Raw genomic sequence first — 18,526 nt, 5'->3', positions numbered from 1 at the left:
GACCAAAGACCCTGAGCTTTCAGGGGTTCCCAGACCGCGCCCCAGCCCACCAGACTGGCGTTGGTCGTGACAATGACCCACTCTGGTCTGCGGAAGCTCATCCCTTGTGACAGGTTGTCCGGGGTCAGCCACCAACGGAGTGAATCTCTGGTCCTCTGATCTACTTGTATCGTCGGAGACAAGTCTGTATAATCCCCATTCCACTGTCTGAGCATGCACAGTTGTAATGGTCTTAGATGAATTCGCGCAAAAGGAACTATGTCCATTGCCGCAACCATCAAACCTATTACTTCCATGCACTGCGCTATGGAAGGAAGAAGAACAGAATGAAGTACTTGACAAGAGCTTAGAAGTTTTGATTTTCTGGCCTCTGTCAGAAAAATCTTCATTTCTAAGGAGTCTATTATTGTTCCCAAGAAGGGGACTCTTGTTGACGGAGATAGAGAACTTTTTTCTGCGTTCACTTTCCACCCGTGAGATCTGAGAAAGGCTAGGACAATGTCCGTATGAGCCTTTGCTTGTGGCAGAGACGACGCTTGAATCAGTATGTCGTCCAAGTAAGGTACTACTGCAATGCCCCTTGGTCGTAGCACCGCTAGAAGGGACCCTAGTACCTTTGTGAAAATTCTTGGGGCAGTGGCTAATCCGAATGGGAGTGCCACGAACTGGTAATGTTTGTCCAGAAAGGCGAACCTTAGGAACCGATGATGTTCCTTGTGGATAGGAATATGTAGATACGCATCCTTTAAATCCACCGTGGTCATGAATTGACCTTCCTGGATGGCAGGAAGAATTGTCCGAATGGTTTCCATTTTGAACGATGGAACCCTGAGAAATTTGTTTAGGATCTTGAGATCCAAAATTGGTCTGAATGTTCCCTCTTTTTTGGGAACTATGAACAGATTGGAGTAGAATCCCATCCCTTGTTCTCTTAATGGAACAGGATGAATCACTCCCATTTTTAACAGGTCTTCTACACAATGTAAGAATGCCTGTCTTTTTATGTGGTCTGAAGACAATTGAGACCTGTGGAACCTTCCCCTTGGGGGTAGCTCCTTGAATTCCAGAAGATAACCTTGGGAGACTATTTCTAGGGCCCAAGGATCCAGAACATCTCTTGCCCACGCCTGAGCGAAGAGAGAAAGTCTGCCCCCCACCAGATCCGGTCCCGGATCGGGGGCCAACATCTCATGCTGTCTTGGTAGCAGGTTTCTTGGCCTGCTTACCTTTGTTCCAGCCTTGCATTGGCCTCCAGGCTGGCTTGGTTTGAGACGTATTACCCTCTTGCTTAGAGGATGTAGAACTTGAGGCTGGTCCGTTTCTGCGAAAGGGACGAAAATTAGGTTTATTTTTAGCCTTGAAAGACCTATCCTGAGGAAGGGCGTGGCCCTTTCCCCCAGTGATATCTGAAATAATCTCTTTCAAGTCAGGGCCAAACAGCGTTTTCCCCTTGAAAGGAATGTTAAGCAATTTGTTCTTGGATGACGCATCCGCTGACCAAGACTTTAGCCAAAGCGCTCTGCGCGCCACAATAGCAAACCCTGAATTTTTCGCCGCTAATCTAGCTAATTGCAAGGTAGCGTCTAAAGTAAAAGAGTTAGCCAATTTAAGAGCGTGAATTCTGTCCATAATCTCCTCATAAGAAGTATCTTTATCTAGCGACTTTTCTAGTTCATCGAACCAGAAACACGCTGCTGTAGTGACAGGAACAATGCATGAAATTGGCTGTAGAAGGTAACCTTGCTGAACAAACATCTTTTTAAGCAAACCTTCTAACTTTTTATCCATAGGATCTTTGAAAGCACAACTATCTTCTATAGGGATAGTAGTGCGTTTGTTTAGAGTAGAGACCGCCCCCTCGACCTTAGGGACTGTCTGCCATAAGTCCTTTCTGGGGTCGACTATAGGAAACAATTTCTTAAATATAGGGGGAGGGACAAAAGGTATGCCGGGCCTTTCCCATTCTTTGTTTACAATGTCCGCCACCCGCTTGGGTATAGGAAAAGCTTCGGGGGGCACCGGGACCTCTAGGAACTTGTCCATCTTACATAATTTCTCTGGAATGACCAAATTGTCACAATCATCCAGAGTAGATAACACCTCCTTAAGCAGAGCGCGGAGATGTTCCAATTTAAATTTGAATGTAATAACATCAGGTTCAGCTTGTTGAGAAATTTTTCCTGAATCTGAAATTTCTCCCTCAGACAAAACCTCCCTGGCCCCTTCAGACTGGTGTAAGGGCATGTCAGAACCATTATCATCAGCGCCCTCATGCTCTTCAGTATCTAAAACAGAGCAGTCGCGCTTTCGCTGATAAGTGGGCATTTTGGCTAAAATGTTTTTAATAGAATTATCCATTACAGCCGTTAATTGTTGCATAGTAAGAAGAATTGGCGCACTAGATGTACTAGGGGCCTCTTGTGTTGGCAAGACTGGTGTAGACACAGAAGGGGATGATGCAGTACCATGCTTACTCCCCTCACTTGAGGAATCATCTTGGGCATCATTTTCTCTAAATTGTTTGTCACATGCATCACATCTATTTAAATGAGAAGGAACCTTGGCTTCCTCACATACAGAACATAGTCTATCTGATAGTTCAGACATGTTAAACAGGCATAAACTTGATAACAAAGTACAAAAAACGTTTTAAAATAAAACCGTTACTGTCACTTTAAATTTTAAGCTGAACACACTTTATTACTGAATATGCGAAAAAGTATGAAGGAATTGTTCAAAATTCACCAAAATTTCACCACAGTGTCTTAAAGCCTTAAAAGTATTGCACACCAAATTTGAAAGCTTTAACTCTTAAAATAACGGAACCGGAGCCGTTTTTATATTTAACCCCTATACAGTCCCTGGTATCTGCTTTGCTGAGACCCAACCAAGCCCAGAGGGGAATACGATACCAAATGACGCCTTCAGCAAGCTTTTTCAGTGTATCTGAGCTCCTCACACATGCATCTGCATGCCTTGCTTCCCAAAAACAACTGCGCATTAGTGGCGCGAAAATGAGGCTCTGCCTATGATTAGAGAAGGCCCCCAGTGAAAAAGGTGTCCAATACAGTGCCTGACGTTTTTTTAAACAAATTCCCAAGATTAAAATAACTCCTCAAAGCTATAAACCATTAACCATGCTTATAAAATAATCGTTTTAGCCCAGAAAAATGTCTACCAGTCTTTAAAGCCCTTGTGAAGCCCTTAATTCTTGTTAATAAAATGGCTTACCGGATCCCATAGGGAAAATGACAGCTTCCAGCATTACCAAGTCTTGTTAGAAATGTGTCATACCTCAAGCAGCTAAAGTCTGCACACTGTTCCCCCCAACTGAAGTTACTTCATCTCAACAGTCCTGTGTGGAAACAGCCATCGATTTTAGTAACGGTTGCTAAAATCATCTTCCTCTTACAAACAGAAATCTTCATCTATTTTCTGTTTCAGAGTAAATAGTACATACCAGCACTATTTTAAAATAACAAACTCTTGATTGAAGAATAAAACTACATTTAAACACCAAAAAACTCTTAACCATCTCCGTGGAGATGTTGCCTGTGCAACGGCAAAGAGAATGACTGGGGAAGGCGGAGCCTAGGGGGGATCATGTGACCAGCTTTGCTGGGCTCTTTGCCATTTCCTGTTGGGGAAGAGAATATCCCACAAGTAAGGATGACGCCGTGGACCGGACACACCTATGTTGGAGAAATGAAACTGACAGTCTGAATGAAGGAATACTGAATATCCTGGATCATGGCAAATATAAGTTTAAAGACATATATTTAGAACTTTAGAACCAAGAATGACGCCCATATTTTTTGGCGCCAAAAAAACGTCCGCAATACACATGCGTAAAAAAAAATGACGCAATTACGTAAAAACTTCCGGCGCCAACTATGACGCCGGAAAGGACGAAATTTTTGTGCCAAAAGTCTCGCGCCAAGAATGACGCAATAAATAGAAGCATTTTTTTTATTTAAGAAAAATAAAATTTATATGCATTTTCCCAAAAAAATGAAACTGACAGTCTGAATGAAGGAATACTGATTATCCTGAATCATGGCAAATATAAGTTTAAACACATATATTTAGAACTTTACATATAAAGTGCCCAACCATAGCTTTGAGTGTCATAAATAGAAATAAGACTTAGTTACCCTAAGACACTCATCTACATATAGTAGATAGCCAAACCAGTACTGAAACGAGAATCAGTAGAGGTAATGGTATATAAGAGTATTTCGTCGATCTGAAAAGGGAGGTAGGAGAATAAACCTCTACGACCGATAACAGAGAACCTATGAAATAGATCCCCTAGAGGAAGACCATGGTATTCAAATAGGCAATACTCTCTTCACATCCCTCTGACATTCACTGCACTCTGAGAGGAAAACCGGGCTTCAGCCTGCTGCAAAGCGCATATCAACGTAGAATCTAGCACAAACATACTTCACCACCTCCATGGGAGGCAAAGTTTGTAAAACTGAATTGTGGGTGTGGTGAGGGGTGTATTTATAGGCATTTTGAGGTTTGGGAAACTTTGCCCCTCCTGGTAGGAATGTATATCCCATATGTCACTAGCTCATGGACTCTTGCTAATTACATGAAAGAAATTGATAATAGGAGTAAATTAGAGCATGCAATTTTAAGCAACTTTCTATCTGAATCACAAAAGAAAAAAATTGGGTTCAGTGTCCCTTTAAATACCTGGCATTAGGTGTGTCTAAAATTCATACTATGATTGGACAAAAACACCAATCCATAGAAAATAAATCATTGGACAGAGGGTAAGATTGAACTATATATTCACCATTGGAGGTGATTTATTATAAGAAGCAATGTGCTTCTCATGATATATACATTGCATCACGGTGATCATTTGCAAAGTTAATACAAATCACAGGAGATTGTCATATCGGCTACCAATGACCACTAATTATTTTACCCTCCTAAAAGTAAATAAAATCTTAGTGATATAAAGATCGCTAGGTAAACCAGTTGTGGATATCACTTAATCTAGACAAAATATATCTAACATTATTAATACTAGATAAAAATTATTATTTTTTTTAAATGCAAAATGGACCCCATGATATTACATGATACAGATATATAATTCAAATCAACAATTGTGTGGACATAAAGCAGACGTACAAAAAAACAAAACTAAAAATGAGCAGGATCCTAAAAACCATCCAATCAGTGAATTAATCATTGAATGCTGCCATATATATATTCTCATTCAGACCATAAGGTGACAAGGCCTGTAGCTTCCAAATCCAATAAGTTTCTCTCTGCCCGAGTCTCATATCTATTTACACCCCAAGATTTGGGGATGAATTTGATTGGTATAATCTTGAAAGTATCAGTATTAGAAGTATGATTACATAACACATGTCTAGGAACACTGTTTTAAGGAAGCATTTTTCACATTTCTAAGATGTTCGCCCCCTCTTTTTTTGATGGCTCTAGAAGTTCCACGTGTATACTGAAGACCACAAATACATTCCAAAATATATACAACAAATGAGGAATCACAAGTGATTCTAGAGTGGAGTGATGTACTTGCATAGACCACAGATTTTCTTCTAACATTTGTAAATACCTTTCTTGTTTAGGAAATGATTCTCAATAGATTTCAAACTGGAATTCCTATAAGATTGTTTCATTACTATTTTGCTAGACACTAGCTTGTTCTTAAGGGTAGGAGCTCTCTAAAAAGTAGAAAGAGGATAATTACCCAACTGCCAGATCCTTTAACAGAATGAACCAATATTTACTTAACCCCTTAATGGCCACAATGTACCCTATATGTCACTGGTCGTTAAGGGTTTTTTCAGGACATAATAGCACAAGTCTAGCAAGAACACGCTATTAATTCCCTCCCTCCAGCAGGCTTTGTGGAATAGAGCAGTCTCAACGCTGGTGGCAAGACCGCGATATAAAACAATCAAGTCCCAAAAAAAGGCCAGCGACATACAGGGTACGTCGCTGGTCCTTAAGGGGTTAATGCTGCTTTGATAAGCCTATTAAACTGGGTGATAAATATTAAAACATATTCCCTATTCTTTTGTCTATTATTCACACGTTTATTGTCAATTCCCAATAAATCCTCTCTGTTCCTAGATTTTGCTTGTGAAAATCCCCTATTGATGAAATCTAGAGGGTATCCTTCATCAATAAATCTCTCCATTATTAGAGACTGATCTTAAAATGTATGAATATCACTACAATTATGTCTCAGTCTGCAAAACTGATTGCATGACACATTTCGAATCCAAGGAGCATGGTGATTGCTTTTGTAATTCAAATAACTGTTGCAATCAACTTCCTTAAAACAAGTTTTAGTGACCCACTTCCCTTTATATTCCAAGAGAGGTGAAGATCTAAAAATTAAATACTTGAAGTGTCTATTTTTGATGAAAAGGATATACCCAAATTATTGGAATTAAGATGATCTACAAAACATTGGGCTTCCAGAGAAGAGCCATCTCATATAAAAATAAGGTTGTCTATATACCGACCATAGAACACCAAGTTTGCCCCAAAGTCAGAGGAATAGATGTACTGTTCCTCAAACCATCCCATAAAAAGTTTGGCAAAACTTGGGGCAAACTTAGTGCCCATGGCCGTACCTTTTACTTGCAAAAAGAACAGTTCCTGGTAAACAAAATAATTATGTTCTAGAATAAAACAATTAGCTTTCAATAAAAATTCTACTTGACTAGCTGGTAAAGAGAAATCTTGCTCTAAATAATGATTCACAGCTTTCAATCCCAAATCATGGGTGATATTCGAATATAAAGCTGCAACATCACAGAATAACCATAGGAGATCCTTATTATCCTTTTTGATCTTATCAAGTTTACAAATTAGATCAGCAGTATCTTTAATATAAGATAGAAGGGTAATAACAATTTTCTTGTTGATTGATAGACATACTGTGATAAATTGCAAGTTAGATAATCTATGCCAGAAATGATAGGACTACCTGGGGGTCCACCCAAGATTTATGAATTTTTGGTAAATGATGGTAATAAGCAATACTAGGTAAACAAGGAATAAGGAAGTCCTTTGCCATTTTTGTCAGAATCCCCCCCAGGTAGGCCTCATCAATAATTTTCATTAATTTTCAGATATAATCCTTATTTGGATCAACCACTCATTATTCTTAACCTCCTTATTGTCAGGACCATTATCCTCTAGAACCAATTCCTGTGGCTCTTTGTTGTTCCTATTACAGCTACAGTATATGCAATGCCCTCCTTATAGTCTTGTTCATCCCTCAACATTGTCTTTATTTTTAATTGAAACTAGCTTTTTCTGATAATTATCAGTTTTCTGCAGAACCTCCGTGTTTAATGATCGACATTCCTCAGTATGCTCAAATGCATTCTGAATGGTATCAATCTCAACTCTAGCTTCCTTCACTAGTTGTCTCTACATGCAATTAGGTCCATTAACTTAAAAGAGCAATATTTAAAAATAGTTTCCCATTTAATTAAAAGATCCTCATTATTTTTAAATGAACAAGAAAGTAGTTTAATGTCCAAAGTATGCATAGGCTCAAAAGGAGGAGCCTGTAGTATCTTTAACACCAGATTTAGACAAGGAGAAGAAACTTAAATCATGCTTACCTGATAATTTTCTTTTCTTCTGTACGGGGAGAGTCCACAGCTGCATTCATTACTTTTGGGAATACAGAACCTGGCCACCAGGAGGAGGCAAAGACACCCCAGACAAAGGCTTAAATACCTCCCCCACTTCCCTCATTCCACAGCCATTCTGCCAAGGGATTAATTTTCTGATATAATCCTTATTTGGATCAACCACTCATTATTCTTAACCTCCTTATTGTCAGGACCATTATCCTCTAGAACCAATTCCTGTGGCTCTTTGTTGTTCCTATTACAGCTACAGTATATGCAATGCCCTCCTTATAGTCTTGTTCATCTCTCAACATTTTCTTTATTTTTAATTGAAACTAGCTTTTTCTGATAATTATCAGTTTTCTGCAGAACCTCTGTGTTTAATGATCGATATTTCTCAGTATGCTCAAATGCATTCTGAATGGTATCAATCTCAACACTAGCTTCCTTCACTAGTTGTCTCTACATGCAATTAGGTCCATTAACTTAAAAGAGCAGTATTTAAAAATAGTTTCCCATTTAATTAAAAGATCCTCATTATTTTTAAATGAACAGTGTTTCAAAATTCTAAAACCCCTAGGGATGTGGCCCTTTTCTTTATATTTTTTTTTAGAGTCTCAGCATCCCACCACAAGTTGTGGTTGAGAATCGGGGTATAAAAGCACAACCCGAGTAGGAATAGGGACCTCCCCCTGTAATACTGCAATGCTGTAATACTGGCGTATACGAGCATACTGAGGTCTGCAAATCCACAGAATGTCCAAGGGTAGATTGAGGTGTCGGGGACACCGCGGACATCTGATTACCAGGACCCCCAGAATGAGACTGCAGAACAGATGTTAAGCATAACACTGCCGCTAAATAACAATTTAGGATAGTGTATAATCAGCCTGTCACAAGCATCTGAGATAGGAAAAGAAAACAGGGAGATTGTAATCCACATTTCACTCATAATACCCCCAATATGTGTCTGAAGTCTAAAATTAGCAGATTCATGTCTGTCCTGGTTTTCAACTCTATAGGCAACAAGCCATTAGAGGAAAAGGTTCTATGATCAGGAGTCCTGTAATTAAGAGAGGTAAGTCAGTGTAACTAACACTGTTTGCCTGAAAGGGAGGATAGCATAGGAACACTAGAGGAGGTATAGGAACTTTCCAGCAACCATCAGTAGCTAAAATACACCAAAACTCTACTAAGAGAATTACATGGCTTTCTAAAACTCCCCTGTCCTATCTTGAAGGAAACAATCCATTGAGGACATTAAAATTCAGAATCTTCAGCAGAGCACCTCTCTGCCTACATCCTTGAAACGAGGAAAAGAAATACTGGGAAGGTAGGGGAAGTGGGAGTTATATTGAATGCTCTGTTTGGGGTGTCTGCCTCCTTCTGATTGCCTGGTGAAGTATTTCTTATAAGTTATGAATGGATTTTGTGGACTCTCACTGCCAATGGAAGGAAATGTCAATCCATGTTCAAAGGACATAACATATATGAAGGAATAAGCAAGGATTGCAAAAAATAATTAAAATAGTAATAAGAACTGTGACTACTTTTTGGTACTTTACCTGGAAAATACTTGCGCAATTTTTCCTTTAACATGGCATCCAAAGAGGAGGAAGAAGTATCATTAAGTCTTGATATTATACCATTTGTTCTGCTAGATGGTGAGGACAAAGGTGTTGCAGCCAAAGTACTCAGCTTGTTTAGAGAGAAGGGCTGTGGCACAGATAGAGGTGTGCTGGTTGGAATGTAGGTAGGGAGAGTGACATTAGGATCAGAGGTGACTGATTCCATGGACTTTAGAACCCCATTGAGCTCAGCTGTGATACGACACAATGAATTACTTAGATGCTGTACTTTGATGGGAAGAAAAGGCTTTGAGCCCATATTACTACCTGTGGGAACAGAAAGAAATGTTAGTGTCTGTTGGATGAGATTCAACAATTCATGCCACATAAGGGGGACACATTTAGGACTCACATCTGTTTAGGTCAGTACTTAATATACTGCTTGAGTCCTCTGAGTCACTTAGGTCAAAAGTCACCACCTTCTTACTACTTGCACCTTTCATTCCATCCTCTTCCAATATCTGCAGGAAAGTCAATACAAATAGAGATGAAATAAGAAAGAGTGAGTCAATGAGAACATAAACCAGTGAGTGAGGTTGAAAGGGCAGACAAGTAGGATAAAAGAAATGATTAGAAAGTTAAGAAGAAAAAACATAATTTATGTAAGAACTTACCTGATAAATTCATTTCTTTCATATTAGCAAGAGTCCATGAGCTAGTGACGTATGGGATATACATTCCTACCAGGAGGGGCAAAGTTTCCCAAACCTTAAAATGCCTATAAATACACCCCTCACCACACCCACAATTCAGTTTAACGAATAGCCAAGAAGTGGGGTGATAAGAAAAAAGTGCGAAAGCATATAAAATAAGGAATTGGAATAATTGTGCTTTATACAAAAAAAAAACATAACCACCACAAAAAAAGGGCGGGCCTCATGGACTCTTGCTAATATGAAAGAAATGAATTTATCAGGTAAGTTCTTACATAAATTATGTTTTCTTTCATGTAATTAGCAAGAGTCCATGAGCTAGTGACGTATGGGATAATGACTACCCAAGATGTGGATCTTTCCACACAAGAGTCACTAGAGAGGGAGGGATAAAATAAAGACAGCCAATTCCTGCTGAAAATAATCCACACCCAAAATAAAGTTTAATGAAAAAACATAAGCAGAAGATTCAAACTGAAAACGCTGCCTGAAGTACTTTTCTACCAAAAACTGCTTCAGAAGAAGAAAATACAACAAAATGGTAGAATTTGGTAAAAGTATGCAAAGAGGACCAAGTTGGCGCTTTGCAAATCTGATCAACCGAAGCTTCATTCCTAAACGCCCAGGAAGTAGAAACTGACCTAGTAGAATGAGCTGTAATCCTATGAGGCGGAGTCTTACCCGACTCAACATAGGCAAGATGAATTAAAGATTTCAACCAAGATGCCAAAGAAATGGCAGAAGTTTTCTGGCCTTTCTAAAACCGGAAAAGATAACAAATAAACTTGAAGTCTTTCGGAAAGACTTAGTAGCTTCAACATAATATTTCAAAGCTCTAATAACATCCAAAGAATGCAACGATTTCTCCTTAGAATTCTTAGGATTAAGACATAATGAAGGAACCACAATGTCTCTACTAATGTTGTTGGAATTCACAACTTAGGTAAAAATTCAAAAGAAGTTCGCAACACCGCCTTATCCTGATGAAAAATCAGAAAAGGAGACTCACAAGAAAGAGCAGATAATTCAGAAACTCTTCTGGCAGAAGAGATGGCCAAAAGGAACAAAACTTTCCAAGAAAGTAATTTAATATCCAATGAATGCATAGGTTCAAATGGAGGAGCTTGAAGAGCCCCCAGAACCAAATTCAAACTCCAAGGAGGAGAAATTGACTTAATGACAGGCTTTATACGAACCAAAGCTTGTACAAAACAATGAATATCAGGAAGAATAGCAATCTGTCTGTGAAAAAGAACAGAAAGAGCAGAGATTTGACCTTTCAAGGAACTTGCGGACAAACCCTTATCTAAACCATCCTGAAGAAACTGTAATATTCTCGGTATTCTAAAAGAATGCCAAGAAAAATGATGAGAAAGACACCAAGAAATATAAGTCTTCCAGACTCTATAATATATCTCTCTGGATACAGATTTACGAGCCTGTAACATAGTATTAATCACAGAGTCAGAGAAACCTCTTTGACCAAGAATCAAGCGTTCAATCTCCATACCTTTAAATTTAAGGATTTCAGATCCTGATGGAAAAAAGGACCTTGAGACAAAAGGTCTGGTCTTAACGGAAGAGTCCACGGTTGGCAAGAGGCCATCCGGACAAGATCCGCATACCAAAACCTGTGAGGCCATGCCGGAGCTACCAGCAGAACAAACGAGCATTCCTTCAGAATCTTGGAGATTACTCTTGGAAGAAGAACTAGAGGCGGAAAGATATAGGCAGGATGATACTTCCAAGGAAGTGATAATGCATCCACTGCCTCCGCCTGAGGATCCCGGGATCTGGACAGATACCTGGGAAGTTTCTTGTTTAGATGAGAAGCCATCAGATCTATTTCTGGAAGTTCCCACATTTGAACAATCTGAAGAAATACCTCTGGGTGAAGAGACCATTCGCCCGGATGCAACGTTTGGCGACTGAGATAATCCGCTTTCCAATTGTCCATACCTGGGATATGAACCGCAGAGATTAGACAGGAGCTGGATTCCGCCCAAACCAAAATTCGAGATACTTCTTTCATAGCCAGAGGACTGTGAGTCCCTCCTTGATGATTGATGTATGCCACAGTTGTGACATTGTCTATCTGAAAACAAATGAACAACTCTCTCTTGAGAAGAGGCCAAGACTGAAGAGCTCTGAAAATTGCACGGAGTTCCAAAATATTGATCGGAAATCTCACCTCCTGAGATTCCCAAACCCCTTGTGCCGTCAGATACCCCCACACAGCTCCCCAACCTGTAAGACTTGCATCTGTTGAGATTATAGTCCAGGTCGGAAGAACAAAGAAGCCCCCTGAACTAAACGATGGTGATCTGTCCACCATGTCAGAGAGTGTTGTAAAATCGGTTTAAAGATATTAATTGAGATATCTTTGAGTAATCCCTGCACCATTGGGTCAGCATACAGAGCTGAAGAGGTCGCATGTGAAAACGAGCAAAGGAGATCGCATCTGATGCGGCAGTCCTAAGACCCAACATTTCCATGCATAAGGCTACCAAAGGGAATGATTGTGACTGAAGGTTTTGACAAGCTGATATCAATGTTAAACTTCTCTTGTCTGACAAGGACAGAGTCATAGACACTGAATTTATCTAGAAACCTAAAAAGGTTACCCTTGTCTGAGGAATCAATGAACTGAATGGTAAATTGATCCTCCAACCATGAAATTGAAGAAACAACACAAGTCGATTCGTATGAGATTCTTCGAAAATGAGAAGACTGAGCAAGTACCAAGATATCGTCCAAATAAGGAAATACCAAAACCCTATTCTCTGATTACAGAAAAAAGGGGCACCGAGAACCTTTGAAAAAAATTCTTGGAACTGAGGCTAGGCCAAACGGTAGAGCCACAAAACTGGTAATACTTGTCTAAAAAGAGAATCTCAGACACTAAAAGTGATCTGGAAGAATCGGAATATGCAGATACACATCCTGTAAATCTATTGTAGACATATAATGCCCTTGCTAAACAAAAGGCAGGATAGTCCTACAGTAACCATCTTGAATGTTGGTATCCTAACATAACGATTCAATAATGACAGATCCGGAACTGGTCTGAAGGAATTGACCTTCTTTGGTACAAATGAAGAGATAAAATAAAACCCCAGCCCCTGTTCCAGAACTGGAACTGGCATAAATACTCCAGCCAACTCTAGATCTGAAACACATTACAGAAATGCTGAGCCTTTGCTGTGTTAACTGGGACACGGGAAAGAAAAGAATCTCTTAGCAGGAGGCCTTAACTTGAAGCCAATTCTGTACCTTTCTGAAACAATGTTTCTGAAACCAGAGATTAAGAACGGAATTGATCCAAATTTCTTTGAAGAAAACGTAATCTGCCCCATACCAGCTGAGCTGGAATAAGGGCCGCACCTTCATAGGTACTTAGGAGCTGGCTATAGGTTTCTATAAGGCTTGGATATATTCCAAACTGGAAATAGTTTCCAAACTGATACCGCTCCTGAGGATGAAGGATCAGGCTTTTGTTCCTTGTAAGGAAAGGAACTAAAATGATTATTTACCCTGGAAAGAAAGGGAAAGCAAAGATGACTTAGAAGACATGTCAGCATTCCAAGTTTAATCCATAAAGCTTCTCTAGCTAAAAATAGCTAGAGACATATACCTGACATCAACTCTAATGATATCAAAAGATGGTATCACCAATAAAATTATTAGCATGTTATAGAATAATAATAATGCTATAAAATTATGATCTGTTACTTGTTGCTCTAAAGCTTCTAATCAAAAAGTTGAAGCTGCAGCAACATCCGCTAAAAATATAGCAGGTCTAAGAAGATTACCTGAACATAAGTAAGCTTTTCTTAGAAAGGATTCAATTTTCCTATCTAAAGGATCCTTAAATGAAGTACTATCTGCCGTAGGAATAGTAGTACATTAGCAGGAGTAGAGATAGCCCCATAACCTTAGGGATTTTTGTCTCAAAAAACTCTAATCTGTCAGATGGCACAGGATATAATTTGCTTAAACGTCTAGAAGGAGTAAATAAATTACCCAAATTATTCCATTCCCTGGAAATTACTTCAGAAATAGCATCAGGGAGATAAAACACTTCTGGAATAACTACAGGAGATTTAAAAACCTTATTTAAACGTTTACATTTAGAATCAAGAGGACCAGAATCCTCTATTTCTAATGCAAATAACACTTCTTTAAGTAAAGAACGAATAAATTCCATTTTGAACAAATACAAAGATTTATCAGCATCAACCTCTGAGACAGAAACCTCTGAACCAGAAGAACCATTATCAGTATCAGAATGATGATGTTCATTTAAAAATTCATCTGAAAAAAGAGAAGTTTTAAAAGACTTTTATGTATACTAGAAGGAGAAATAACAGACATAGCCTTCTTAATGGATTTAAAAAATAAAATCTCTTATGTTATCAGGAACACTCTGAAAATTAGATGTTGACGGAACAGCAACAGGTAATGTAACAGTACTAAAGGAAATTTTATCTGCATTAATAAGTTTGACATGACATGCAATACAAATAACAGCTGGAGAAACAGATACCAAAAGTTTATAGCAGATACACTTAGCTTGGTAGCTCCAGCACTGTGCAGTGACTTTCCTGAAGTAACTTCTGACTCAGTTGCAACGTGGAACATCTTGCAATATGTAAAAGAAAAAAACAACATATAAAGCAAAATTGATCAAATTCCTTAAATGACAGTTTCAGGAATGGGAAAAAATGCCAAAGAACAAGCTTCTAGCAACCAGAAGCAAATAAAAAATGAGACTTAAATAATGTGGAGACAAAAGTGACGCCCATATTTTTTCGCGCCAAATAAGACGCCCACATTATTTGGCGCCAAAAATGACGCCACATCCGGAACGCCGACATTTTTGGCGCAAAATAACGTCAAAGAATGACGCAACTTCCGGCGACACGTATGACGCCGGAAACGGAAATAGAATTTTTGCGCCAAAAAAGTCCGCGCCAAGAATGACGCAATAAAATGAAGCATTTTCAGCCCCCGCGAGCCTAACAGCCCACAGGGAAAAAGTCAAATTTTAAGGTAAAAAATGTTAAATTAAAATGCATTATCCCAAATATGAAACTGACTGTCTGAAAAATAAGGAAAGTTGAACATTCTGAGTCAAGGCAAATAAATGTTTGAATACATATATTTAGAACTTTATAAACAAAGTGCCCAACCATAGCTAGGAGTGTCACAGAAAATAAGACTTACTTACCCCAGGACACTCATCTACATATAGCAGATAGCCAAACCAGTACTGAAACGAGAATCAGCAGAGGTAATGGTATATATAAGAGTATATCGTCGATCTGAAAAGGGAGGTAAGAGATGAATCTCTACGACCGATAACAGAGAACCTATGAAATAGACCCCTTAGAAGGAGATCACTGCATTCAAATAGGCAATACTCTCCTCACATCCCTCTGACATTCACTGCACGCTGAGAGGAAAACCGGGCTCCAACTTGCTGCGGAGCGCATATCAACGTAGAATCTAGCACAAACTTACTTCACCACCTCCATCGGAGGCAAAGTTTGTAAAACTGAATTGTGGGTGTGGTGAGGGGTGTATTTATAGGCATTTTAAGGTTTGGGAAACTTTGCCCCTCCTGGTAGGAATGTATATCCCATACGTCACTAGCTCATGGACTCTTGCTAATTACATGAAAGAAAGATAGATAGAGGGAAAGGAGAGAGAAAAGTAGAAAAAGGATAAGGAGAGAGAAAAGTAGAAAAAGGATAAGGAGAGAGAAAAGTAGAAAAAGGATAAGAAGAAATTAGATTAAAAGATTAAACAATGGGGTCCCTAGGACGTTAGCCTTATCGTTACCTCTTTCATAAGTGAGTTTTCCAGGTCCTGCAAATGCTGCTCCTTATTTTGTAGCAAGATCTGTCCCTTTTGCATGGTAGAGTGTACATCATGCAGAATGTGTGGTTCCTACAGGATATAAATAGTACAATGACAAAAGGTGTCCACACCCTGCACTTGATTATCTATACACTGATAATACTACTATATAATGATACTATAAAGTATCTATAAAGGAATAACCAACATTCCACACTGTATGATCATCTCATGTTCAAAATGACCACTCTGTCAGTATAATTAGAAAATGCAATCTATGTATTTGTTTACGCTGCAATAACAGAGCTCATGGTTTAAAACAACATATTAACCATTTAAAAATCCAAAACATTTATGCAAAATGTCCTAAAATGTGTGATACTTACAAAAGCATCACCTGATAAAACATAATTTAATTGGCTGAAAAAGAGCAATACTGATACCACCTTTCAAGCAGACAGGTTCCATACTAGGACATGTACCATGTATAATATATTTTTGAAGGAAAGCTCCCAATATGTGCACAAATACTGTTAGAGAACAAATGAAAAACTAAAGAAAAATGTGTGAAAGGGCCTAGAACAGATGCTGCAAATGCTAGATAAACAAGGTAAATCATGTTTCTTCTTAGAAAAATAAACCTTACTGAGCAATACTGAAAAATGCATTATGAAAACATATAGGAGGCTCAAATACAAGAGTTTAAATGAAATATGACTATAGTAGTAGTGATTTAAAATAAAAACAAAGCACGATTTGCACAGCTCACTGTAAGCCGCAGTGTAAGCTGCATAAACTCCAGATACTATAAGAAATCATAAATAATTTGGTCAGAACACAAATGCTCCAGACGTCTAGAAGTTAAATGATATAGAAACAAAATAAGATACTTTAGGCCTTTGTGACATTACACTGACAAACACCACGGTTGAACAGAAAAAAAATAATTTATGTAAGAACTTACCGGATAAATTAATTTATTTCATGGTGGCGAGAGTCCACAAGCTTGTAACTGATGGGATAAAAGCAGGATAAAAAATGTGCTTATTAAAAAATAACCCAAAAATAAAGAAACATTTGTGAGGGTCTTGTGGACTCTCGCCCCAATGAAAGAAATTAATCAGGTAAGTTCTTAAATAAATTATGTTTTCTTTCATATAGGTGGCGAGAGTCCACAAGCTTGTTATTGATGGGATATAATACCCAAGATGTGGAAGCCCACGAGTAACAAAAATAAAGGGAGGGATAAAGTAAAAACAGCTATTTTTGAAGAGAAATTAAATCCAAAAGTAATAAAGTCTTTAATTAAATTTAAAAAAAAAAAACTTAAAATCATAAGCACTAGAATCAAACAGACAGCTGCCCGAAGAAACTATCTACCAAAAGCTGCTTCTGAAGAAGCAAAAACATCAAAATGATAGAATTTAGTAAATGGTATGCAAATTTGATCAACTAAAGCTTTATTCTTGAAAGCCCAAGATGTGGCGACAGATTTTGTAGAATGAGCTGTAATTCTGAGGCAGAGACTGGCCCGCCTCCAAATAAGATTTGTGAATTACAAGTTTTAACCAAGATGCTAATAAAATGGCAGAGGTTTTCTGACCTTTTCTAGAACCAGAAAAAAGAACAAAAAGACTAGAAGACTGTCTGAAATCCTTAGTAGCATCTACATAATATTTCAAAGCTCTTACTACATCCAAAGAGTGTAAAGATCTTTCAAGAGTAGATTTAGGATTAGGACACAAAAAAGGAACAATAATCTCCCTATTAATGTTGTTAGAATTCACAACGTTAGGTAAAAATTTGAAAGGAGAGCAGACAATTCAGAAACTCTTCTAGCAGAAGAGATAGCCAAGAGAAATAACACTTTCCAAGAAAGTAGTTTAATGTCCAAAGTATGCATAGGCTCAAAAGGAGGAGCCTGTAGTATCTTTAACACCAGACTTAGACAAGGAGAAGAAACTTAAATCATGCTTACCTGATAATTTTCTTTTCTTCTGTACGGGGAGAGTCCACAGCTGCATTCATTACTTTTGGGAATACAGAACCTGGCCACCAGGAAGAGGCAAAGACACCCCAGACAAAGGCTTAAATACCTCCCCCACTTCCCTCATTCCCCAGCCATTCTGCCAAGGGAACAAGAAACAGTAGGAGAAATATCAGAGTAAAAAAAGGTGCCAGAAGAACGAATAAAAACATAATTTATGCTTACCTGATAAATTTATTTCTCTTGTGGTGTATCCAGTCCACGGATCATCCATTACTTGTGGGATATTCTCATTCCCAACAGCAGAGCTGTCTATATAGCTCCTCCCCTAACTGCCATATCCAGTCATTCAACCGAAAACAAACAGAGAAAGGAGAAACCATAGGGTGCAGTGGTGACTGTAGTTTAAAATTAAAAAATACCTGCCTTAAAATGACAGAGCGGGCCGTGGACTGGATACACCACAAGAGAAATAAATTTATCAGGTAAGCATAAATTATGTTTTCTCTTGTAAGGTGTATCCAGTCCACGGATCATCCATTACTTGTGGGATACCAATACCAAAGCTAAAGTACACGGATGAAGGGAGGGACAAGGCAGGTACTTAAATGGAAGGTACCACTGCCTGTAAAACCTCTCCCCCAAAAATAGCCTCCGAAGAAGAAAAAGTATCAAATTTGTAGAATTTTGAAAAAGTATGAAGCGAAGACCAAGTCGCCGCCTTGCAAATCTGTTCAACAGAAGCCTCAT

General features: G+C 38.5%; 1 protein-coding gene across 1 annotated transcript in view; it reads right to left on the bottom strand.

Annotated features, from left to right (window-relative positions):
- Nucleotides 1-6,489: 6,489 nt before the first annotated feature.
- Nucleotides 6,490-18,526, bottom strand: part of LOC128652382 (centrosomal protein of 164 kDa-like) — a 161,319-nt gene continuing 149,282 nt past the window's right edge. The window contains exons 30-33 of the mRNA XM_053705319.1: nt 15,772-15,879; nt 9,627-9,735; nt 9,212-9,541; nt 6,490-6,680 (exon numbers count right to left, since the gene is read on the bottom strand). Of these exons, the coding sequence (XP_053561294.1) occupies nt 6,490-6,680; nt 9,212-9,541; nt 9,627-9,735; nt 15,772-15,879 (738 nt within the window). The remainder of the gene's footprint in view (nt 6,681-9,211; nt 9,542-9,626; nt 9,736-15,771; nt 15,880-18,526) is intronic.

The sequence above is a fragment of the Bombina bombina genome, chromosome 3 (genome assembly GCF_027579735.1).
Source record: "Bombina bombina isolate aBomBom1 chromosome 3, aBomBom1.pri, whole genome shotgun sequence".
Classification (NCBI taxonomy): domain Eukaryota; kingdom Metazoa; phylum Chordata; class Amphibia; order Anura; family Bombinatoridae; genus Bombina; species Bombina bombina.
The sequence above is the reverse complement of the archived record's forward strand: the minus strand, read 5'-3'. Positions and strand labels throughout refer to the sequence as shown.